Source organism: Amphibalanus amphitrite, unplaced genomic scaffold, assembly GCF_019059575.1.
Source record: "Amphibalanus amphitrite isolate SeventyFive unplaced genomic scaffold, NRLGWU_Aamphi_draft 001715F_arrow, whole genome shotgun sequence".
NCBI classification, from domain to species: domain Eukaryota; kingdom Metazoa; phylum Arthropoda; class Thecostraca; order Balanomorpha; family Balanidae; genus Amphibalanus; species Amphibalanus amphitrite.
The window spans coordinates 13,315-37,655 of NW_024883208.1; the positions used below are offsets into that span (position 1 = coordinate 13,315).

The following is a 24,341-nucleotide window of genomic DNA, read 5'->3' on the forward strand; positions in this document are numbered from 1 at the left end:
CAGTAGCACCATGGTACAGAGACTGCAATAGTGCATAGGTACAACAATAACACCGCGGTATTCAGACTGCAACAGTGCACATAATAGTAACACCGCGGTATGGAGACTGCAACAGTACGCATAACAGTAACATCGGGATATGGAGAATGCAATAGTACACACAACAGTAGCACCATGTAAGGGAGACTGCAACAGTGCACATAAAAGTAAAACACATGGGTAAGGAGACTGCAACAGTACACAGTACACACACAATAGTAGCATTAAAGTGTGGAGAGTTGGAGACTGCAACAATGCACATAACAGTAACAATAAGACTTGGAGACTGTGGTAATACACACAACGGTAAAATATCGGTGTGGAAACTGCAACGGTACACAAAACAGTATCACCACGGTATGGAGACTGCAATGGTACAAACCGGAATAACACTACGGCTTTGAGACTGCAACAGTGCACACAACAGTAGCCAAACACGGGGTGAAGACTGCAACAGCACACGAAACAATAGCACCACGAGGTGGATACTGCAATATCTTCAAACAGCAACACTACTGAATAGACTGCCATATTGCCATCATACCCACAGCACTACCATCACGGCGCCGTCTGGAGACTGCCAAATTACACACCACAGTATCATAACGAGTAACGTTAGGGGTAAAAGATTTACGTTAGGGATAACGTTAGGGGTAGTTAAAAGATAACGTTAGGGGTAAAGATAAAGAAGAAATTCACTATCGCGTTGAATTTCTGAAACCAGCCAACCTGTCCCAGTACATACACCGGCGCATGTAATACCAATTTTCAGGTTAACCTGCCGACATTGTATAAAAAAATGAAACAAGTGGCCAGGATTGGAAATCAATTTTTTATAGTATCTCCGTGAAACAAACCTATGAATTTGAAGAAGCGTATTGAATTGTTCTACCTTTCGTTTTGACTCTTTCAGATCTCTGAATTTTCTGTTTGTAGGGGAGAGTGGGGAAAGATGCCCAGGGTTTTGCTATGTCATATATTATTCGAAAATGACGATGGGAAAGCAAAAACTTGGAGTTTCAACGGAAGCCGACATCATTTTTCTCCAAAAATATCACACTTTCGTGCCTGAAATATTATAACCTTCTTTGCTATTAAGCATTTTCCTGAAGAAGTGAAAGGGGGCATCTTACCCCACAGGGTGGGAAAGACGCCCCCTGACGTTGGGAAAGATGCCCCCTGCACTATAAGTGACATAAATGGGCACGTGAATCGCCTGAACGAATCAGTAGTCCCTTCGAGCCTGCAGTAGACACCAAACGTCATCATAAGGGCCCTCAAAAGTAGTCGTAAGGGGCTTCAGAGGTCATCGTAAGGGCCATCATAGTCCAGCACGGCCAAACAAGCCTCTGTGGTGGCGTTCGGAGACCACTGTGGGGCTCTTATAGGTCTTCATGATGCTTGAGGGCCCTCAAGCCCATCGTGGGGACCTCCGATGCCAGCGCGGCCCGTGGGCCCAACGTGGGAGCCCTCAAAGGATGTCGTGAGGGGCCCTGGAGCCAATAATGGGGCCCACAGAGGCCGTCGTAAGGGCTCTCAGAGTCAGATGCCGCCCAAAAAGTCGCTGTGTGGGCCGAGAGACCGGCATGGGGAGCACCCGACCTATACCGGACTCTCAATAGTCCCAGATCGGCTTTTGTCTCTCATCACAACTATGTACCTAATAAATGATTTGACGGGCTGCTTGAAGGACAGCCTACGGATTTAGGGGGCGTCTTTCCCCATCAGGACAGGGGGCATCTTACCCCAAGGTACCGAAGTAACATTAAATCAGTACAATTTGTTAGCCATAAAACTACACCCTAAAACAAACTTTTTGGGACCAGTACACGCATGCTAATGTATCACGACTATAGTAAGGGACGCAAAAATTATTTACCTTCTTTGATATTTACAATGTTCTGACACCAAAATATTTTTTGAAAGCAGCAAATAAAAAACATGCAATCATCAGCCAGCCGTTGCTCAACTGAGCTTCGCAATTTTTTTGTGCAGTTAACAAGGCAGGCTTCCGCTTTACGCTAAGAACATTAATTTCCAGGTCCGATTCTTTGTTTCGCCGCTGTAGGGGGTGGGGCGTCTTTCCCACCCTGGGCATCTTACCCCACTCTCCCCTATAGGTTCAAACTCGATTAACCCGCGCCCGGCTGGGGGTCCTGGATTTCCACGCCCTGCTGGGGGGGGGGGGTGTTTGAACACCCCCCTTCTAACTCGGCTCCTGGGCCACGTAGCGACACGCGGAAGGCGGCGTTCGAAAGAGCGTCAAAAATAATGAGGAAATCACTTCGGTCAATTTTTTGGTCAGGTCAAAGGTCAGGTCACCAGAGGTCATTGAAGGCAAAATTTCGCCGATTTCAAGGTCGAATGTCGACAATTTCCAAGAAGCCAACGCATAACTCGGGAACCAATAGAGCTACAGCGCCGCAGAAAAGCGCATTCGATAGCCCTATTAACGCCCTTTCTGAGTAATTTTCTCAGATTTGACCTAACGTCAACGGTTTTGCCTGCAGGGGGCAAAAACTGCAAAAATAGCCGATTTTTTCGGAAACAGTTTTTCTGCAATAACTTTTGACTCAATTCTTGTACGAGCTTACCTTTACCGGCATCGTGTTCCTCTTGTCAAGACGCATCGAATGAACTATAACTTGACCTTGAAAGGTCAACTTGAAAATTTGACCTCAGGTCAAGGTCATGACCTGACCGGAAAGGGTCATGTTGCATATCAGTCGATCGGTATCGTCGAGCTGAACACATCTAAGGCGTTTTCATCGTTCTAGCATGCCTCTATCAAAAGTTATTTGCGAAAAACTGTTAGATACTATTCGTGACCTAAGATGACCTCAGGGCATAATCAGGGGTCACGGACACCATTTTCATGTTCAGTGTGTCTAAACCACTTGTAATTCAGTGTTTGGGAGTGTTTATAATGTCTTTCGTCCAAAAGAGGCGCATTTCAATTTTCTCACATTGACTTATAATGGTGAGGTCGCAAAATTGACCTGACCTTAGGTCATCGACATCAAAATTCTGAGATATACATTTTGTACATGCTATTGCTTTTAGCAATCGCTGAAAGTTTCAAAGCGATCGGTCACTCGGTGTAGCTATGACTGACATTGAAACTTTTTATGAGGTGAGGTCACTTCAAGTGACCTGGTGACCTGACCTTGAATGACCTTGGTCTGAAATTTTCACAACATGTGTAGAATTGATGTATGATAAGGTGTACCAAAAACGGCGGCGCTCCGCGCCGCCGTTTTTGAGATATTCGCGAAAAACCACAAGGGGGGGTGTTCAAACACCCCCCCCCCAGCAGGGCGCGGGTTAAGATAATATGGAGCCGCATTCACTTTTGTTTGGAACCGTCGTTGCGTTGTTCACTCGTCTTCACCTTGCTTCCTGATCCTCCCTGCCTCTCCTCTCTCGTTACATGGACACTGCTTTACAGCGCGCTGCAGCAACGTTTCCTTGAAACTTGGTTGGAGCCTTCTTTGCCTTACCCTTCCCTGCCTTTTCCCCTCCCTCAGTACCTCGGACCGCCTCTGCCCCTCCCTCTTTTTCTCCCCCTGCCCTGGAGCCGCCCCTGCCTGTCCTCCCGCGGTGCTTCCAACCGCCTGTCCTCCCTCCCGCAGAGCCTGGACGCGCTCCCAGCATGCCCTCCCCGCTCTCCTGCCCTGTTGCCGCCCCTTATCTCTCTCCCTCCCTCGGTGGCCTCTCCTGCCCTCTCTCTCTCTCTCTCTCTCTCTCTCTCTCTCTCTCTCTCTCTCTCTCTCTCTCTCTCTTCTCTCTCTCTCTCTCTTCTTGCACCTCACCCGCCGCCCCCCTAGGGGGACGGCGGCGCAGGCGGGTCGATCGGAGGGTCGACTCGCCCCCTTCCCTTCCTCCCGCGGTGCATGAAGCACCACGGCATGGAGCGAATTAGTGATGTCAATCCGGAAAAATCGTGCTACCGATACCAAACCAAATACCAATAACAGCCAATAACCACGGGAAAATACCAAAACCGAGCCGACTTGGGGATATGACGGGAATGCCATTTTTTGCCAAATTTACAGCCTCTAAGAGGAGTGAGGATTCATAATACCAACAAAAGACCAAATGCATTAGCCTCGAAATACCAAATACCAAGTTGGTATCGGGTTGGTATCGTTATACCAAAAAGTAGGCATCCCATTGACATCTCTAGAACGAACGCTGCCCTCTATCCCTCTCTCAGTGTTTTCCGCCCTTTCCTCCCATCACCACCACCACCATGGACAGTCTGGGTGCGGCACTGTCCTCCCTCTGTCCGTGCCTGGAGCTGCCTCTGCCTTACTCCCATTGCGGCCCTACCCTACCCTGTAAGCCCCTCCATCCAGCCCTGGAGGCTGGAGCCTCCCCTGCCCTCCCTCGCTCCTGCCCTGGCGCCGCTCCTGCCGTCCCCCCTCCCGCGGCGCCTGGACGCGCCCCTGCGACCGGTCACTGCCCCGGGCGCCGGGTCGTGCCTCCAGTCGGCTCCGCAGTGTCAGTGAGCCGGGCAGCGCGCGGTCCGCTACCAAAAAGAGACGAGTGAACGGAAGGAACCATGAACAGGGTAAGTGCATTTTCAGATGTTTTACTTAACGATGATAGTTGATATAGTGCTGTAAAAATGTGTTAAATTAAAGGGTTGCTTAACTGCTTACATTTTAGATCGAACGTTTGTGTTCAATGGCTAAAACTACCCTTCGTTAGGGACGGTTAAACAAAGGCTGTCTGAGATCATTATATCAGTTGATCAGTTGATTACCCTTTCTCGTTAAATTCTCTTAACCCGCGCACCGACGGGGGCCTGCGCCAACTTCGCACCGACGGGGGGGGGGGCGGATGACCGCCCCCCCCTGAGATCTCGAGAACGAAGCAAGATAGCGACAAGCGGTAAACGGCATCGGATACGCACGGCCAAGATCTACAATTTTTACAAAGGTCATTTTCAGGTCAGGTCAAAGATGACGTCACAGGGGTCGAAAAAGTCAAAATGGCGGCGCCAGATATGGAGAGAGTTTTTCTCGAATAACTTTCGAATTAGTCAAGATAGGAACAAACTAAGGGCATCATCGTGATCCTCTCGTCAATCCGCATCGAATGATATATATGTTGACCTCGAAAGGTCAAGGTCAAAGGTTGACCTCAGGTCACGTGACCTCGAGGTCATCATGTATATCATTCGATGCGTCTTGACGAGCTGAACACAATGAGACCATCCACGCGTCTGTATCTTGTTCCTGTACGGAGTTATTGGCCAAAAACCTTTGGTGACCTTTGATGACGTCACATGACCTCACAGCTGCCCAACAGCAAAACAGACCTCAAGGTAGTGAAGGTTGATCGTATATGAAGTCATGTATGGTATATGGGGCCATTCTGACCCGTTTTAGTGGTAAAAACAGGGAGTTGATTTTTCCCCCATTGACTTATAATGGGGAGGTCGCGAAATTGACCTGACTTAGGTCACCGATATCAAAATTCCGAGATATACAAATTGTAGCTACTAATAACCTAATAATAGCCTGCGACTTTCAAAGGCCTCCGACATCTACTGTAGCTCTGGCACGGTGACAAAATTGCAAAAAAGTGACTTGAGGTTGGGTCATTCAAAGTGACCTGGTGACCTGACCTTAACCCGGCAGGCGGTGGGCCTACCAGCCACCTTCCGCGCGGTGGGGGGGGGGCATTTTTTTGCCCCCCCCCCAAATCTCCGAAACTACTGAACGGATCCGGAAAATTCAAACGGCGTTCGATAGCCCTGTCAAATTTGTCGAGGGAAACCAAATTTCATTGACCTCGGGGTCACCGATGACGTCACAGGTCAGGTCAAAGACAAAATGTTTCACCGTTCACGGGGCTTCTAGGGAAAGCGCTATAACACCGAGTAAAACGCATTTTGTCGAAAATCAGCGATGAGGCGTCAGTTGTCTAGTACATATGTTGCTATTAGAGGTCACCGGTCATACCAGGTCAGGTCACAGGTCAGGTCACCAAAGGTCACCCTGGGTCACCACATCAGCCCAACTTTACTAAGGTTATGCGATGCATGTTTTATGGCCAGTTTTTCATTTCCAACTCAATGGTGTTGGTTATAAGACCATCAGGTACGGTTAAGGTCACTTTCTGGTGGAGGTCAGGTCAAGGTCAGGTCAAAAAAGGTCAAATTTCAAAGTTGATATTTTTGCATAAAATGGGTATCGAATCGATGCAGCTCGTCACGGGGAGTTTAATGGTGGTCTTTGTTTTGCGCTACGAGGTCTAGAATTGCTAAAAATAAAAAAAATTGAGTTTGAAAATTTGACGTCATCAATTTTGAACAGTTTTTTCGCTATAACTTGGCCAAAAAAAGAGGTATCGATCTCAAATTTGGTATGTAGATAGAAGGCGGTACGGACTATCACATATATTCCGGTTTTTTCGAAATTCAAAAAACTTTTTGGATTTTTCGGCTATTATATTCGAAAAATCTATTTTTTTATTTTTGGGGGTCAAAATCCAAAAAAAAATCGAAAAACCGAAATAGCAGTTTTGTAGCCCTTTTTAATTCCACACCTTTTATGTCTGAAACATTTTTATGTATCTCTAAAGCTGTAGGCCTGACAGCTCTTCCCGCGAAACCTTTTTTTGGGTCGAAAATGGCAAAAATGACGTCACTCTGACGTCATTAGCGGCCAACCTATCATAGCCATTGGAAAAAGTTTTGGTCACCATGTGCGCTAGCTGCTCCCGGGAGGGTACTGAAAGTTTGGTGACGATCGGCGCAGCGGTTCTCGAGATATATCGAAAAAACTAAAGGGGGGCAAAAAATTGCCCCCCCCCCACCGCCTGGAAGGTTAAAAGTTAGGAGGTTCAAACTTGCACACCATGTGTAAAATTGATGAGGTTATAGTCATACCAAATTTCGCGGCGCTACGCGCCGCGGTTTTCCCGCTATTCGCGAAAAACCTCAGGGGGGGGCGGATATCCGCCCCCCCCGTCGGTGCGCGGGTTAAAGACCTTTTGTTTGGCACCGCCTTTGTTTCAGTTCCCGTTTATGTTTACGCCACGGACTTCAGTCTGGGAGGTTTGGCTGGTTTGGTCAATCGTTGTCATTTTTAGCAAATTGCCCCCCCCCCCCCTAAGATCTCGAGAATCATGCAACATAACGACAAGCGGCAAACGGTGTTGGATAGCCCCAACAGGGAATTACCTTGTGACCCAATTTCATTGAGGTCAGACCGATGACGTCAGAGGTCAGGTCAAATGTCGAATTTTCACCGTTTACAGGCATTTCAAGAAATGCGTTGTAAGATCGAGTAAAATGCATTTCATTGAAAATTATCGATGGGGTTATGTTCGTCAAACACATATTTTGCTATTTGAGGTCACTGATACCAGGTCAGGTCACAGAGGTCAGGTCACTGAGGGTCACAATATGAAAATATCATGTGATGCATGCTTTATGGTCCATTTTATATGCCAAATACGATTATCAGGGTCAGACAGCCTTCGGGGTCAGTTCAGATTATGTTATGGGGAAGGTCAGGTCAAGGTCAGGCCAAGGTCAAGTGAAATTAGGTCAAATTTCAAAGTTTCTATTTTTGCATAGGGGAGAGTGGGGTGGGTTGTATCAGTTTTTACTCCGAGACCCATAACCTCGTAACTATCCGTGATAAACTCATTATTTCCATACTATCTCCTTCCTTGATTCATCTGCTTTTTTGTGCAAAGTAACTTTTCCGCTACCTCTACTAGTTTTTCTTCTACGGTCTGCCGAATAGAACAATGTTTTTGATACAACTTGCCCCATGGCTTGGGTGAGTTGTATCACATGGTGGGGTAATTTGTATCACTATTTCACGTTTCAGGGAGTGTGCTTGCTACTGGTTTTGAACATAACAACAACATTAAATGGGGTTAATACAATGTATATGCTCAAAGGCTTTACTTTTATTAGACCAAACTTCAGTCAATCCGAACGAAACATCGAAACGAACGAAACATCAACAGACTAAACGCAAAAGTGGCCCGTTAAGAGCAAAGCAGCCAACACATTGTGCCGAAATGGAACGAGTATTGACTAGCTACCTACAAACGCGAGCCAGGGCTTAGCTTTCGCGATCAAAAGCAACATACCCATACATGCATACATACATACATGTTACAACACACCCCATCCGGCTCTGATACAACATGTACCTCGCCGCCATCTTGGAAAAAACATCCTCGTGCTCAAAAACGGCGGACAGCTGGAGAAATCCATTTTCACTCACGCAGCCTTAGAACCTACCCTCACCACCGCTACGGAGATCTTTCAAATTCGTGCACATCTAAATGCCCAAAACACACATTTTCCTGCAACTTATTTTTTTAGAATGACATTAAAAAAACATAAAATCGGCTCTCACCTCGAGACGCGTCCACCCAGCCACACGACAGAACAGGGAAAGATGGCGCCCGGAAAACCTCGTCGGCTGGTCGTATCACGAGCGCTATCTATTGGATAAGTTTGGCACAATTCGCCCTGATACAACTTGGACATGATACAACTCACCCCGCTCTCCCCTAAATGGGTATCGATTCGATGCAACTCGTCACGGGGAGTTCAATGGTGGTCTTTGTTTTGCGTTACGTGGTCTAGAATCGCTAAAAATTGAGTTAAAAAATTTGACGCTATCAATTTTAAACAGTTTTTTCGCTAGAACTTGGCCAAAAAAAGAGGAAACGATCTAAAACTTGCTATGTATATAGAATAGTGCAGAGACAGTCACATATATTCCGTTTTTTCGAAATTCGAAATTTTTTAATTTTTTTTTTAGTTTTTCTAAAAAAATGATTTTTTTGGGGTCAAAAACCCAAAATTTTGAAAATCCGAGATAATAGTTTTGTAGCGCCGCTTTTTGTCTACATGACCATATAAAGAACTTTGAAATTGCTTTGTAACTCTAGATTTGGTGAGCGTTTAAAGATTGCATGTTTTTGGTCATTTTTGCTCGAACATTACCTCAGTTTGACCTCAATAACTCCTGACCTAAGGTGACCTAAGACTTGAAATTTTGTGTGAAGGTGTCAAATTGATGCCCGGGAAGGTACTGAAAATTTGGCGGCGCTCCGCGCCGCCGTTTTCTTGCTATTCAGGAAAAATCACAGGGGGCCAAATTGCCCCCCGCGGGGCGAGGGTTAAGAGACTCAGACTCCGCATGACCTTTGACCTGTGAGCTACTTTTCGAGACCATGTTTAGCCGGAATCGCGTTTCGGCATATGTCGGCTCGTATAAGCCGCGTTTTTGCAGTCTTTTCATGGTTTCAAGCGTTCAAACATGTGATGATGTTGCTCCCATGCATTAGGGGCATGTTAAGGTCACCTAAAGGTCAGGTCAGGTCATTGACCTTTGATGACCTCGGTTCACTTTTTGGAGTTTTTTATGTTTCTATGCTAGTTTTTGGAGCTGAATTCGAATTTAGCAACCATTTGAACATTTATGAAATAGTTTTGGTGCCTTCGTAACATGTTGCGAAGCTGTCAGAGGCGGTTGACACCTACTATGAATACCCGGCAGGACCCCTACTTGTTGACCTGACCTGACCTGACCCGACTTAGCCTAAATGCATTAATGCAACATCGCTGATCAAAACTAACATGATAAAAATTGGGTGTCATCGGCTTCCTCTCGTGACGGGCGACACGCTCGTTTTTTTCCGCGAAGCTCTAGCTCGATCAGGGCGACGCGGCTAGGGGGGGGGTCGTCAGACCCCCTCCCCCCTCCCCCTATACGTTCGCGGCTGGCAAAAAACCAATACGGTCGAGGGTTTCAAAAACCCTCGCACCTTCAAAAAAAGCTAATGAATTGACATCAAAGTGATGCCGTGGTTCATAGAGAGCAAAAGTGAATGAATAGGTAGGGAAGAGTGGGGTAAAGCGGACCTCTGGGGCAAAGCGAACCACCCCATTGAAGCCCCCATAAATGGCCACTTTCGAAAACAAAGATAGCCATTAACAATGCTTTATGTTGGCACATTTCTTGTCACAATGGCTCGGCTCTAGGAATAAACGGTTTCAACCCAGGGCCAGAAATGTGATATTTTCAATTCCCTTCTAATTTTAGCATGGAATGTATACCAAAATTAAGTTTAGATACGAACCTAAGTCAACATCCGCACTACCGTCACATAAGCACAATAGTACATATTTCGGTGGACCATTAATTAAAACACTCGCCCCTTTATCGAAAAAAAAAACTCAGAAAAATGCGATAGGCTAAAATTGAATTCGTTGTAGCTAGCAGATGAATTAAGGACGTTAAAAATGTTCTTGGAAGCATCAAGTAGGTAAGTGGCTCTTGAGTAAGAAAGAAAAATTGCGGTGGTCCACTTTGCCCTACTAGTTTTTCGAACTCAAAATATGTAGTGATAATGTTCCACGAAGAATTAAACCACTTTCCAAAGTAGCTAGACAAAACTCGCCTACATGGAAGTTAGGGCCTGCAGGATTAACCCGCGCCCCACTGGGGTCTGTGTATAACGCGCCGTACTGGGGGGGGGGGGGCTATTCATAGCCCCCCCTCCCTCCTAACTCCGAAACTACTAGCCGATCCTCAAATTCAAACAGCATCTGATATCCCCGGAAAAAAACTGTTGAACGAAACCTAATTTTATTGACTTCGAGGTCACCGATGACGTCACAGGTCAGGTCAAAGTAAAAATTCTCGATGTTTGGCTTGCTCACATTTTGGGCACTGGCTGCCGGCTTACAAGTCGGATCAGGCTGATTTTTGGTCTCACACTCATGAACAGATGATTTAGATAACCTGTGGGTACCAAACTTGTACTTCGATTTTTAGGTCAAGGTCAGGTCATCACAGGTCACGGAAATCTTATACCATAAGTCGGTCACGTGACACATGTTTTATGGTTCATTTAGGCCATAGATTTCGAATTTGATGTCGTTTATGTAATTCCAGGTCATTTTGAGTTGAATTTAGCTTAGGCCAGGCCACTTTCACTTTTCGGTTAAAAAGGTCAAATTTTAAAGTTGAAATTTTTCAACATAAAACATGTATCGGAGGCAGTTTGAGCTCAGGAACACGATTGTGCTATTTATATTGATGTACGATGTCCAATTCGTACTGAAAAATTGATTTGAAAATGTATTGTTGTGAACTGTTTGCTATAATGCGTATAACTTGGCCATTTTTAAGATATCTGGTTAAAACTTGCTAGATTTTCGAAAAGGTAAAAAGTTTTTGAAAAAGGATAAATATACAAATTTTTTATTTTAATATATACAATTTTCTACATTTTAAAAATCCGAGATAATAGTTTGATAGCGCAGTCCATAATGAGTCCTCTCATGCAAAGAAATTGGATCTAGCTTTAAAACTCAGCTCTTGGGAGCGATTCCCCTGGTTCAATGTTTTGCGTCGAAATCGGCCGAACATGACGTCACTGTGACGTCATTTTCGGCCGACCTATGATAGATACGAAGTTCAAATTTTGACACAAGGTATCAAATGGATGCAGCCGAAGGTACTGAAAGTTTGGCGGCGATACTTCAAGCAGTTTAGACGTTATTGCAGAAAAACGGGAGGGGGGGGGGGCTATAAATAGCCCCTCCAGTGGTGCGCGGAGGGGTATTTTTGTGTATTTTTTTGGGGGGACGTCGCTGTTCTAGGACGTCATTTGGAAGCAATAATTTGGCATCCTAAAAGTGCGACAGATGTTGCGCGTTAAGTAGCATGCACCGCCAAAGCAACAATTGTCTTTTACCAAGGTTTTAGTATAAGATTTAAAAATTGCTAGATCTGATGGGAGAGTTTGGGGCATTCCTGCTGTCTATGGGGCATTCAAATGCATTAGCCTCTTAGAATCCGGAAATGGAAAACAGCAGACTTTGAAATTAAATATCTCCGAATCAAAGTATATCTCGATGTTGTGAGTGCCCAAACTGGTAATTGCAAGCCAGGGACCCCGATTAGGCTATCTAAACTCAAAACTTATAGTAAGGCGGGATGGTCACTTATAATGTCTAGGCATGCCGATCACTACAATTCTCTTTTTTTTTTACTTACTTGATACGATTGGTCAGCGTTTGGTAACGACGCAAGAAAACCAACACTAACCGTCGTCGTCTAATCCGACAGGACGACGAAGAAGACAAGACAAACAAGAAGAAGAGCCAGAGCCGTAGCCGCACCAGGGAGTCCTCTGGCTCCTCGGACCCCGACTTCGAGACGTCGGCGGCGGTGGGCGGCCGGCGCGGCGGCTACGCGACCCGCCGGACGCGCCAGGTCGAGTCGGATCCGCCTCCGCACGACCTCAGCCGGATCCTGCCGCGGGATCCGCCCGACTGCCTCCGGCGCGGCACCAAGCGGAAGTCGCAGAGCTCACCGCGGCTTCTGTGCTTCGACCCTGCCCCAGAGGACACTGGAGGAGGCCCGGTCCCGGTGGCCGCAGGAGGGGCGTCCACGTCCGCAGGAGGAGCGTCCACCTCTGCAGGAGGAGCGTCCAACTCTGCAGGAGGAGCGTCCACCTCTGCAGGAGGAGCGTCGACATCAAGCGGAGGCCCGTCCACCGCCGCAGGGGGCCCGTCGACTTCCGCTGCATCTGGAGGTCGAGACAGCGCGACTCCGAACGTGGCCGCCGGTGGGAGCCGCGAGGGACTGGACCTGCCGGTGCTGGGTTCTCGTGTCAGCACGCCCACAGCCGGTCCGTCCCTAGGCCAGCTGTACAAGATCCGGCTGGCGGTGGCGGCGGCCAGTCGCAGCGCGGGTGCCTCCCGACCCGCCGGCGGCTCCGTGGACGTCTCATCAGTGTCTTCGGTGGTCAGTACCCCGGAGGGTAGCGCGTCCGCTCCTTGGGCGGACACCGAGACGGACTCTCAGCCGCCGCGGCTCGGCAGTCCGGAGGCCAGCACTCCGGCCGCCTCCTCGGCTAGCGCCTCGCCCACCTTCGGGCCACCTCTGCTGTGTCCAGTCGTCGAGCGGCTGCCTGAGGCTCTGGCAGCAGCCGCGAGGCCAGAGGCCAGCAGACCGCAGCCGCCGAGGCCGGCGTCGCAAAGGCGGAAGCGGCCGCCCGCGCGTCGTTCCCGGTCAACTTCTACAACGAGGAGACCTCCCAGCAGCCCGCTGACCGCCGGCCCGCGCTCGGCCTTCGCCAGCGTCTCTGCTGAACCTGCGGAGGCCTCCCGAGCTTCCAGCGTCTCCGGAGTTTCCAACGTCTTCGGAGCTTCCAGTGTTTCCGAAGCTTCCACCCAGGCTGTTGCGGAGACCCATGCCACTGGACTGGGCCTGCTGTGTCAGGCGGCGGAGGCGGCCGAGGCGATGGCAGCAGCTGCACAAACGTTCACGGCTGCTGCGGAGGTGTCGGCGTCTGCTGCGAATGCGGCACGTTCGGAGCCACAGAGTCGAGCAGGAGGGCGGATGGCGTCAGCGACGTCATCGCTCGGAACGGCAGCCGTAACATCTTCTTCCGGAATTGCTACCGCAATTGCAACGCCTCCATCCGGTCCCGTTACCGCGCCTTCTGCCGGTCTTGCGGAGGAGACATCTGCCGGGCCCACGACGGAGACATCTGCCGGCCTTGCGAGGACTTCCTCCGCTGGTCTCGCGTCGACTTCTTCTGCGAGTCGGGCGACGACGTCCTCCGGCGTCCCAGGGACACCAGAACGGATCGCTGCAGGAGGCGACGGGCGGTCTCCTGGCCCGTCACCGCGCCAGGGAACTCCGCTCAAACTCTACCGTGTGGGCGCGAAGACGGCGGACGGTTCATGTTGCTGGACCACCGTCTCCCCACACAAGGACAGCGCCAGGGCCAGCGGGTAGGTTACCAATATGACTGGCTAAGCTTACGGCGGAGTCGCTGAAATATCTGGGGTAGCGTTGTTAACTTTGAATATTTTTTTTCTCAGGTTACTGTAGATCAATTTCTGTTCTAAAGTTGCGGTAAATGCTGAATCACTATCACATAGCTAGAAAAATCGGTAATGTAGGTACTCGCGATCGCACTCTATGCATTTCTTACAATCGTATGTATTTTTTCTGCCGCAGGACCGCCGCTTCAGCCGGACCATCTGGCGTAAGATTCAACTTAGAAAAGAGCGAGAGCGGAGCTGCAAGACGTTCAGCGTCTGCGGAAGGCCCTTCTTCCACCGGTCGACCGCGGGGGCCAGAGAGAACTCCCGAGAAACCAGCAGAACGCCGTCGGCCGTCGAGAAGCCCCCGTCAGAATTCTAGAAGTCCTCGTCGGAAGCCTAAAAGTCCCCGTCAGAGTCCTCGAAGTTACCGTCAGGATTCGAGAAGCCCCCGTCGGGACTCGAGAATGACTGGACGCGAAAGTGCGAGACGGTCTCCTCGGAAGTCGAGGAGCTCGAAGAGCCCTCACCAGTCTCGGGATGATGTAAGTGAAGAAACCATGGCTCAAGCGGAGGACTCAGTTCAGGGAGCGGCGGCACTTCAGCAGGAGGCGGGAAGTTCCCATGCTGTGCTCAGAAACCTGATGGAGCAGCCGAGGAGCTACGGCCACAGGAGCGTGGAACTGCCACGGCCGGCAGAGCCTCTGCCACAGGAGACTCTTCAGAATGTTCCAGCATATCAGCAGGCAGCTGGCCGTCCTCATGAGACTGCTGATGATCTTCCGGGCGTTGCAGAACGTCTTGACGCCGAGATTCATCAGCAACCAAGGGCAGAGTGTCATGGCCAGGGCCTCTCCGGACCACACGGAGCTGAACTACCTCATAGCACGGAACTAGTGCATCATGGCACCGGGCAACTTCATCATGACTCGGAGCGACTTCATTATGACTCGGGGCGACTTCATTATGGCACAGAACGGCCTCATCATGTCCCTGAGCAGCTTCACCAGGACACCCAACAACTTCATCACGACATGGAAGCAGCTCATCCTGGCGCAGATGAACGTCGACACGGACTTTCGCATTCTCACCATGACACCGAAAGATCTTATCGCGCAACGGAGATACCTCATGACGCTGCAGCAACTCATTACCAGACGGGATCGCTTCCTCTCGACACCAGGGAAGTTCACCACGACTCAGAGACACTCCGTCCGGGAATCGCGAGACCTGGACGTGGTGAGGAGGCTTTGCGCCTGGAGGTACAGGAACTTCACGTCGGAACCGAATACCATTATCAGAACTTCGAAAAACAGCAGAATGTAGAGTGCGGTCATGATCAAGAGTGGCAACAGACAGCAGCTGAAGCAGTTCATCAGGGAGACGCGGATCCTCGTGAACTGGATAGCTTGCTACAGGAGACAATAAACTTTCATGAAGGACAGGAATCCATTGGGATGGCAGGACATCATCAATCGATCGCGGGCTCATCTCATTCAGACGTGAAACCAATTGATATCGGATATGAGAACGATCGCTTGGAAGCTGCCAGTTTCGCTAGGAGTCGCGATATTCCCCAACATCACGCTCAGCATGCTGCGGCCCAGGTGCCTCAACGGCAACACGTGCCTGGTAGTGCGCATCAAGACGAAGAAGGTCCCTACCCCTCGCCCTGGGGTAGCTATCAAACTCCTGAGTATCATGCCCAAGGTCCTGATGCTCTTCAAGACCGTTGTGAGCACCCAAACCAAGAGCAAGAGACCCACCAGCAAGTAAAGAGCCCTCACAGAGACACTGAGGGGGCCCACCGGAACACAGATGATCTCAGCATGAAGTCTGTGTCTCCGCCGCCCGCCGTCGAGGCCCCCCTGGTTCACGAAGACGGCGCCATGCAGGGCGCGGAGGACCTGAGTAAGAAGTCTGCAGGTGAAGAGGAAGACGTTCTCGAGGAGGCCCGAACAGGACTTCACTATCGGAAGAAGCGTGCCTCAAACCTCAGCGCCGATTCATCGATGAACGCATCGACCGAGCATCCAATGCAGGTGAGCAACTTAGCGAGTTTTGGCAAGCACTGCCGCCAGTAGTTTTGGCCGTTTCTTAAGAAAAGAAAAAATACTTAGAACAGTGCGTCACATTCAAGCCTTTTTTAATGCATGTACGTAATATCAGCCAATGTAATTTTATGCAGCAAAGATCAATATCGTCTTCTCTCAACCCTGCCGTTGAATGTCTGACTTGATACAAGTTTTTAGCTCAGACATTGCCTTGCTAACAACAATGTTTTTTATGCTCCCGTCTCCATGTTCGGCACATTCCGTTTAATTGTTCGTCACTTGTGTGTTTTCAGGAGGTTCGTCCAGCTATGGTGAGAACGACCGGGACGAAGACCATCCATGTGGTCCGCGTGTCTACAGAGGAACAAGATCCTTCCCCGCCACCCCTTGGTCCTCGTCAGATTCCTCAGTTAATCTCATCTCACACTCATTCTTCCGTCTCTCCAATGCAGACCAAGCAGCCAGCTGCACTCCATCCCCAGACCCAATCTGCGTCCTCTGTTGGTGAACTCTCCCAGTCCTGTGTCAGGCAGCCAGTCATACAGCATTCGCATAAAAATACCAACTCACCGGCTTTTGAGCCAGGTCAGCGATGGGGCAATGAGGCAATCTATCCTGAAGTGGAGCTTCGTGGTTCTTTAGAGGAGCCCAAATCATCCGAACAATGTACCACTTCTTGCACGAGAGGTCTTACTTCGCCCCTGTCTTCCGATTCACATCTTCATGCTCCGGAAGACCCTGCTCAAGGCAGCAGTCCCTGTAGTGATCCTGTAGCAATCCCTGAAACCATTACCGTGGAGCCTGCCCAGACCTACGAGCGATTGGCATCTTTTCGCGCGGAGCAGCTGACAGTTTCTCGAGTATCCGCGGAGGCATGTGTCGAGGATGATAAGCCACCTGTAAAGGAGATAACCTTATCTGCCGAGCAAAAAGTGACTCAAGCTGAAGACACAAAAACCATCCTCCTAAAGGGTAGCTCTACCACCCAAGAGCACAAGGTCGACACGCCATTGGGTAACAGAGAGAATGCTCCGCCATTGATCAAGGAAACGTCTTTACCCTGCGAGAATGCCAACTCACCCGTCCGTGCCAGAGAGCCTGTTTGGCAGGTGGTCAAGGAGGCTGAAAAGCATAGTATCCAGAAAAATGTCAAACATGAGGCGTCCCGTGACAAGGAAGCTGCCACCATGTCTGGAAACCAAGTTTCCTCAGCGGGCACTGAAGTATCACGTGGAGCCGTTGCCAAGAGAAAGGTACAGTCACTTGCGCAGAGAATGATAGAAAGCACCGAAGAGACTCAGAGGGTCCGCTCTCAAGTTGTGCACCCCTATAACAACGAACGAGCTGAGGCTCGACCAAGGCCACCGGCTGACCAGCAGGTCGCTGCTCCGCAGCAGCCCAACACTTCTTTCCCGGCAGTGCTGCTGCCTCCAGACCCAATGGTGATGGCGTCACAAAGTCCTTCGGTGCACGCAGCCCAGCTGTCGGATCTGTATCTCCAATGGTATATGGCACAGCAAGCGATGTACTTGTCTGAACGTTCAGAATTACAGGCGTCCCAGTATCTTCAGCGAAACGGTCAGCCAAGTGTGCAAGCGCCTCCGGCCCTTCGCCCGCCGTTTCCTCAGCATCCAGTTTTGCCCAGCTTCCCACCACCAGCGACTCAGCAGCCCATGCTACCCACGGCCAGGGAAGCGAGTTCACAAACACCTTGGTACCAGAACTTGACCTTGTTCCAGAATCCCAGTCCGCAGTTATTCCAGCATTCAGCCTCGCCAGTACCGCAGAATCTAGGTCCTCCAGCTTATCAGCCTCTTGGACAGCCCGCAGCTCAGTATCTGAACATGTCTCTTCCGCAGTATCAAGGGTGGCCACCACAGCTTGCCCAACCAGCAGTCTTTTACCCCAACATGGCGCCCAACGTGGGTATGCTGTTGCCTCAAAATCAGGGCGTACCTTATCCAGGCGCGATTCTGCCGGTGTCGCAGCACCTTGCGGTGCCCATGCATGTGCCGATGGCGAGGCACCCTGCAGTCCCGGACGCACCCTCTACGCGCTCGTGGTTCTCCTACCCTGCTCTTGACCTGCCCCAGCCGGCCGTTCAAAAGTGCGCGCAGGGCCAATCACAGCAGGTTGGGACTGGCGCAAGGAGAAAAGACCAGTCAGCTCTGAACTCCTCACAACAGCTATGTTCGGGTTCCACGAAAAGATCTCAGCGGTCACAAGTTAGCCCAGCACCGTCGCTCGCGTCTGCTTCCAGCGTCACATCCTCCAGCACATCGCAGGGCTCACCACTCACGATCTTTCAGGAACTTCCAAAGGGCTGCAGGAGCAAGAAGTCTTGCGCTCCTAAGGAGGCTAAGCGGAGACGACTGCCAAAGAAAGACAAAGAAGAAACGACATATGGTAAGCCTCTGCCAGCCCTGCGGTCTGTTGACGGAAACTCAAGGTCTCCTCTTTCAGGAAGCTCGGAAAAGGCACTTCATACCTTAGAGGCGACCGGAACGAGGATGACCGATCAGTTCTCAAACGATGCGGGACCTCCAGAGACTCGTGCTTCTGCCACCAGTCAGAGCATCCTGCGGCCACGACTTTCTTATCAGCCTTTCCGTCCTGTTAACGCATCCGTTCAGGCGCCTTCCTTAGACCTACCCGTGTTACGGACGTCCGCACCTCGCCAGCACTCTCCAAAGGCATCAGTCCATCGAACCTCTCGCGCTCGAAAGTCTGTGTCGGCAGACGGCTCCATCGCATCATCACACTCGCAAACCGTCGAAATGCTGGGCATGGCAAGGGCTGGAGGAGACCCTAGCTTGGGAGAATTGACGGAAATGTCGCGATTTATCCAACAAGAACAACATGGTGAACCTCTCGCCGGACAACTACCGCAGAACATTTTCCAAAACCCGACCGGACCATTTGTGGGGACCCCGTCAGCTCCTCCGGTCAGCCAAACTCCGCAGTTTTGGATTCCTCCGCCTGCCCAGTGGCCAGCTCTGAACCCGGCCGAGCAATCTACCCAGCACCAACCAGCTAAATGGCCCTGGGGCTATTAGGAACTCAACATACACACTTCCCTGGTGTGACCTCAACACCTGCCGATCTATCTGCTTATTCCATCCGTAGAGCCGCCAAATTGCCTTTCGGCGACCAGCCCCTAAGCTGCCTCCATCGTCACATGCGAATGCTCTGTTTTACCAACTCAAACTGGACACTTGCCTTGCCACAGGCTCAGTCCTGAGATAGCCGTCCCCTCATCCATGCCAGTCCCTGACTCAACCCAGGATGCGCTCTGCGAACGTCTGTACTGAAACCGGTAAGATGAATGCAGGCATCCTGTCCTTCGTCCTGCCGATCCTTTCGTTCCTTCTCCCGGGCCGAACTTTTACCATCCTGATTCGCTCCTTGGCTGCATCACCCGTTGAACAGTTCTGGTAATCTCCCGAACTCCCTCCGTTCCCGTCTTGGCTTCCAATCTTCGCTGTGCGTTTATCAATAAGAACTTATCAAATGCTCAGTGTCCATCGTTACCATAACAATGATGTTGTTCTGATGAAATCGCTAGTGTCGATGATGCACCATTCTTGTACTTTTTCTTTGTCTCGTAAAGGTGAGGCAATTAATGATATAAAACAGCTTAGCATTATCATTATACAGACTGCTGGAAATGTACGTGGCATAAGTTGTCATGTTTTGACATAGCTTTTAAAGTTTGATGATCGATCGTTCATTTTTATAGTTCTGAAATGCCAGCGTTCCATTTCTGTGCTCCGTTCACATGTGACATCTGACCTCCTCAGGGCGCTGGTGGGAGTTCGGACAACGGCCGAGCGAGAGGAAACCGGAATGGCAGCAGCCCCACCTGCTCCCACTGCGGCATGACCTTCCACAGCGCCGGAGAGAGGATCGCCCACAAACGCTCCGCCGCCTGCCTGCGGGTGGGTAGGTCACTTCTTACTTCTTCTCTTCGCGCCCGGTGCGTCGTGACATTATGGGGCTTCCGTCTTCGGGGTATTTTGCGAATGGGCGTGTATCGTTTTAAAATTAATGGTATCACCGTGGCGTAGATTCTGCGTTGATGTTTGCTTGCATGGCCGACTGCATAATGCATGGTTAGTTATTGAAACGATTCATTCATTTTTTGTTGAGATTCAGAGGTGTTGCACATATAACGTTTCCAAAACTTATTTCTGCTTACGGAAATCCATTTTGCTCTCTTAGTTACGGAGTTTTCATTTAAGCGTAGTGAATATGCCTAACAGGACCTTACCTGACATGGAGTTTCCAAACGGACCTTTTCTCTGCAACACATTTACATACCTGCTCCATACGTCCTCACCTACGCCCTCACTGCTGCTTCAGGTCAGTGAGCGTCTTCGGGCCGTGTTGGCCGACGTCGCCGTCCGCTACTCCGACCAACTCCGGGAGGACTGCGCAGAGTCCGGCCACCCGGAGAGTCGCAGCGACTCCGACTCGGAGCTGGAGCTGCAGTTGACGCGGCTGGCGCTGCGACTGCAGCGTCAACTCGTCTCTGATCCGAACGATGACGCGGCGGGGAGAAAACGGTCCCACGACGAGGCCGAAGAAGGCGACTCCAGCGAGTTTGCTGGGGAGCAAGTGGCGGAGAGCGGCAGCGACAAAAGGCGAAGGCGGTCCTCTGGAGGCCTCGCCACTGTGCAAGAACGCGAGGCGACCGTGGGAGAGGATCGGGGTCTAGGTGTAGGTTGTTGGGAAGATTATGGGGAGATTTTAACACATTTGACGACGGGAGACCGGACAACAATGTTGAGCACGAAAAACACGGACGCATGTGAAGGCGTCTACCATCGAATACCATCGACGACTCGGATGGTGTCTGGCGTTGGCAGCAGAAGAATCGCCCGTGTCGATGGTTCTCAGATCCAGGAAGTCTTTCAACCCCGAAGTAGGCAAGCTTCGACCCCGCATGGCCTGGTCGATCTTGCTGGCAATGTCCCGACGGACGAAGGTATCGGTGTCGAGTGGAGACATCAGAACCACCGTCCCCCGGTCTCGGCTGCTATTACGGGGCTTCAGAGACTGCGGACAGCTGCGCCACAGGACTCCCGACCTAAGCGGATGTCAGAAAGCCTTATCCGTTCTACTCGCAGCTCTCGTGGCTCCAACACTGGGCTCTTCGAGAACGGTGGCCACTCTGATCCCGGATCCCCGGGACATGATGACAGGCTGGGGGCAGAAGGAGAATACCAGAGTTCTGGGGACCGTAAAGAACAGCAGCTGGACGAATGCCATAGTCGTTTTGCAAGAGGTCAAGAGAAAATGTGCTCTACTTCAATGAAGGGCTGGTCAAACATACCAAAGCCCGATAATTTAACTAACAGCAATGCCTCCTCCGCCATATCTCACCTACCGGTGACGCCTGCAAGTGACCAGCGACCTCCCCCGGCGTCCCCTCACTACAGTCTGATTTCCTCGGACTCCTTTCCTGATGAAGATGGGGAGCTTTCCCGGTCTATGTCGCAATGTTCACCGCGGTCGCTGTCTTGTTCTGCATCGATGCTGCCGATGTCCTATGTTGGGGATGAGGCAAGAGGTCGTTGTAAAGATGCCAAGACAGACGCCCAAAGTGCTGCTGAGGGAGATCTGGCGGAAGACATTGACGACGCAACGACAGTGACGTACTGTGGTGGCTGCAGCGGCGAGCGGGAAACATCACGAGCTGTAGACGTTAAGGACGAAGTGTTAACGGCGTATCGAGGAGGATTTCAAGCAGGCGTTGCGGGATTTGACGTTGACGAAGAGACGGCGACGACTGTTTTCGACAAAGACCGTGAAATTACATGGGGCGAGGCAGACGTCAGCGATGGAGATCACATCGTCGCCACAACATCCACGGAGTCGAGCTCGGATAGCGCTGATTCGCCCTTCGTCGTGTCGACCCCCTCTCCACACCAATGGCCCGATGATGAATCTGAGGAGGCTCTGACGCCAAACTCTGGCAGATCTTCTAGAGCACAGCGACCTCGTTTGGGCACTGTCTCCTCCGACGCATCGTCTGATGAAGTCGCTCTAGTCGGGCCACCTCCCGTCTACTTCGGGATGCTAACGCCGTCGTCGCTAGAGACAAGTGAGACGCCGACGCCTTCAGCATTCACTACAGATACCACTGAAAGTTCTGTGGACTCTTTAGTGGAAGACTCTGATCTGGAGTGCTCTGATCGGGATCAGGATATATGCGAAGGAGAAACAACTACGGAAAGTTCCTCAGAGCAAAGTGATGAGATCGTCGAGCCACCTTCCTTATCTGATCATCTCCCGAGTTTCCAACAAATGTATCCTTGCTTTAATCCGAACTTTTTGCAACTCCACCCAGTGCCAGTTCCTTTCCCGCCGTTTTTCCCTTATCCCTCGTTCACTTTAGGCCACCCAGCGGCAATGCCAGTCTGGAGACGGCCCTTCACATACCACCCTCAGCACCAGCGTCAGCCCAACTACACAGCAACGGATGAGGATGCCGAGGTGGCAGCCCTTTTTGCCTCCGGCTCCCGTCATACAGCAGATGATGCTGCCTCCTTGGACACTGTTCGACTGTCTGATTCCTACGCCAACCAGAGCACCCGTCGTAGATGCTCCGGAAAGTCCAACGACTCTGTGCTCAGTATAGAAATCCTGGAGTGTCGGGACTTCGAGGGAGGGCCAGGCCCAGGCAAACCGTACACGACATCACTGTCTGGCCAGCCCAGGCGGACCGACATTGAGGAGGGTGTAGGGTTTGTGACTGAAGAAGCTCTCCGGGACTCCCCTCGTGAGCATGCAACGGAGGCGTCTCCGCGCGATGAAGGAGTGGCTGTGAGGCATTCCCAGGAACTCGGAGAAGAGGTGACTCAGACGTCAACCGTAGCGGCTCGGAACTTCTCCAGCGACTCTGGCGTGGAGATCGTCGCGGTCTTCGAGCGCCGTTCACCGCGGGCCAGTGTTTCCCGAGTCTCTCCTCAGGCGACGGTGCTACATCGACCTGAAGAGGTGACGCGGGGTGGCAGAACTGGCGCACTGCAGGCGGGGATGACTCGTGATCCCGGGGTGGTACCGTGTCAGGCGCTGCCGTCAGCGGATCCCGGTCACATACAGGAATTGACCTCCCGGGATGACGTGTCGCTGCACCAGCGACGACGCTCTGTGATCACCTCCACGTCAGACTGGTCTAGGCGGTAAGGTCGTCAAGTCGGCGTTTAGCACAGAGCGGAGCTGAAAAAGACTAGCTCAGCGCTGTCGTTTCTGACATCACCTCCAGCAACCGGCGTCCCTGACGCGACCGGTGGGAGGCCTCTGACAGACTGCTGGTAGACTGCTGGAGGACCCCGCCGGTGGACTGACGGATACTGCTGGAGGACCCCGCCGGTGGACTGGCGGGTACTGCTGGGCTGGAGGACTCTACTGCTGATGCCAGACTGTTCAGGTATGTAAAAGTGATTTGGATTTTCGGCATATTGTGCTTCTGTAATGAGTCACATGTAAATACCTCCTTTTGCACTGATCCTCTTTGCTATGCAACGTGCTTGTTTACCAGAACTGTTCATTGCATTCGCCCACCGTTCTTCTGACATATATCTCCCCTCGCATTCTACTGTACATTACTTTATATCATCTCCCCTGGTTCGACCTCCCAGAAGCAGTGTCTTTAGAAGGGCCTCAGCCTTTCCGCGAGTGACAACTGGCCCTGTCATTGTGTGGTTTTCAGGCATACCGTGCATCTGACAGACTCTCAAGCACTCGTCTGGCGCGGCCTGGGACCCGAGCCGAACCGGGCGCCGTTGCCGGGTGGTCGCCATCGGTCGGCTCTCGCCGCTGACTGAGGTCACTGAAGGAGACGAGTCCCAACTAGTCGCCCTCCGCCGCCATCGGATCTCCACTCCCGGGAGACGGGCCGCGCGGTGTTATCCTCTGCTGGTGCCGCCCCTCGCCGATTCCTGCGCGAAATGCTATCTTTGCTGGGACCACTGCAATCACTGATGTGTAAGAAGCGATTATTTTACTATTTTTATGCTGTGTCGCTTATTTTTTACTTTGATCACCGTGTACGTCTGCATCGGACCTGGATGAACCATGCCATTGTTTGTAATACATTACATGCGTCACATCTTCACTAGTGTTCTCGATCGGACGGAGAGCATCATGGCTGGTCCGGGTGGTTGTAAATTGTCATCCAGAACAAGACTCCGAAGAAGTAACGAGCAGTAAAAGTCCTGCTAATACCATGCATGCAGCTTCACACTCTAGGACAGGGGCCCGGGAACGATTTTCAAGTTGGGGGGGGGCGAGCCTAAAATACCTGACATGATGCATATGAAGCAGTGGCGTAGCTAGGGGTCTAAGGGGACACGTACCCCCCCCCCCCATTGGGTTCAAAGGGACCCTCGGGTCCGAGAGGCCCTGCG

The 24,341-nt window shown here is 51.0% G+C and overlaps 1 protein-coding gene across 3 annotated transcripts; it reads left to right on the top strand.

Moving 5' to 3' along the window:
- Window positions 1-4,526: 4,526 nt before the first annotated feature.
- On the top strand, window positions 4,527-24,045 carry LOC122374803 (mucin-19-like). 3 transcript variants are annotated; one of them, XM_043353787.1, is made up of 7 exons: window positions 4,527-4,612; window positions 12,165-13,840; window positions 14,070-15,915; window positions 16,221-19,243; window positions 19,728-19,865; window positions 20,290-23,362; window positions 23,645-24,045. In XM_043353787.1, the coding sequence occupies exons 1-4, from the start codon at window positions 4,604-4,606 to the stop codon at window positions 18,981-18,983; spliced, it is 6,294 nt and encodes a 2,097-aa protein (XP_043209722.1). In that variant the 5' UTR covers window positions 4,527-4,603; the 3' UTR covers window positions 18,984-19,243; window positions 19,728-19,865; window positions 20,290-23,362; window positions 23,645-24,045. The 3 variants fall into 3 exon arrangements, with proteins under 3 accessions (XP_043209722.1, XP_043209723.1, XP_043209721.1); XM_043353788.1 differs by having other exon boundaries at window positions 16,221-16,238; window positions 19,728-19,869; XM_043353786.1 differs by having other exon boundaries at window positions 16,221-16,238.
- The last annotated feature ends 296 nt before the right edge of the window (window positions 24,046-24,341 follow it).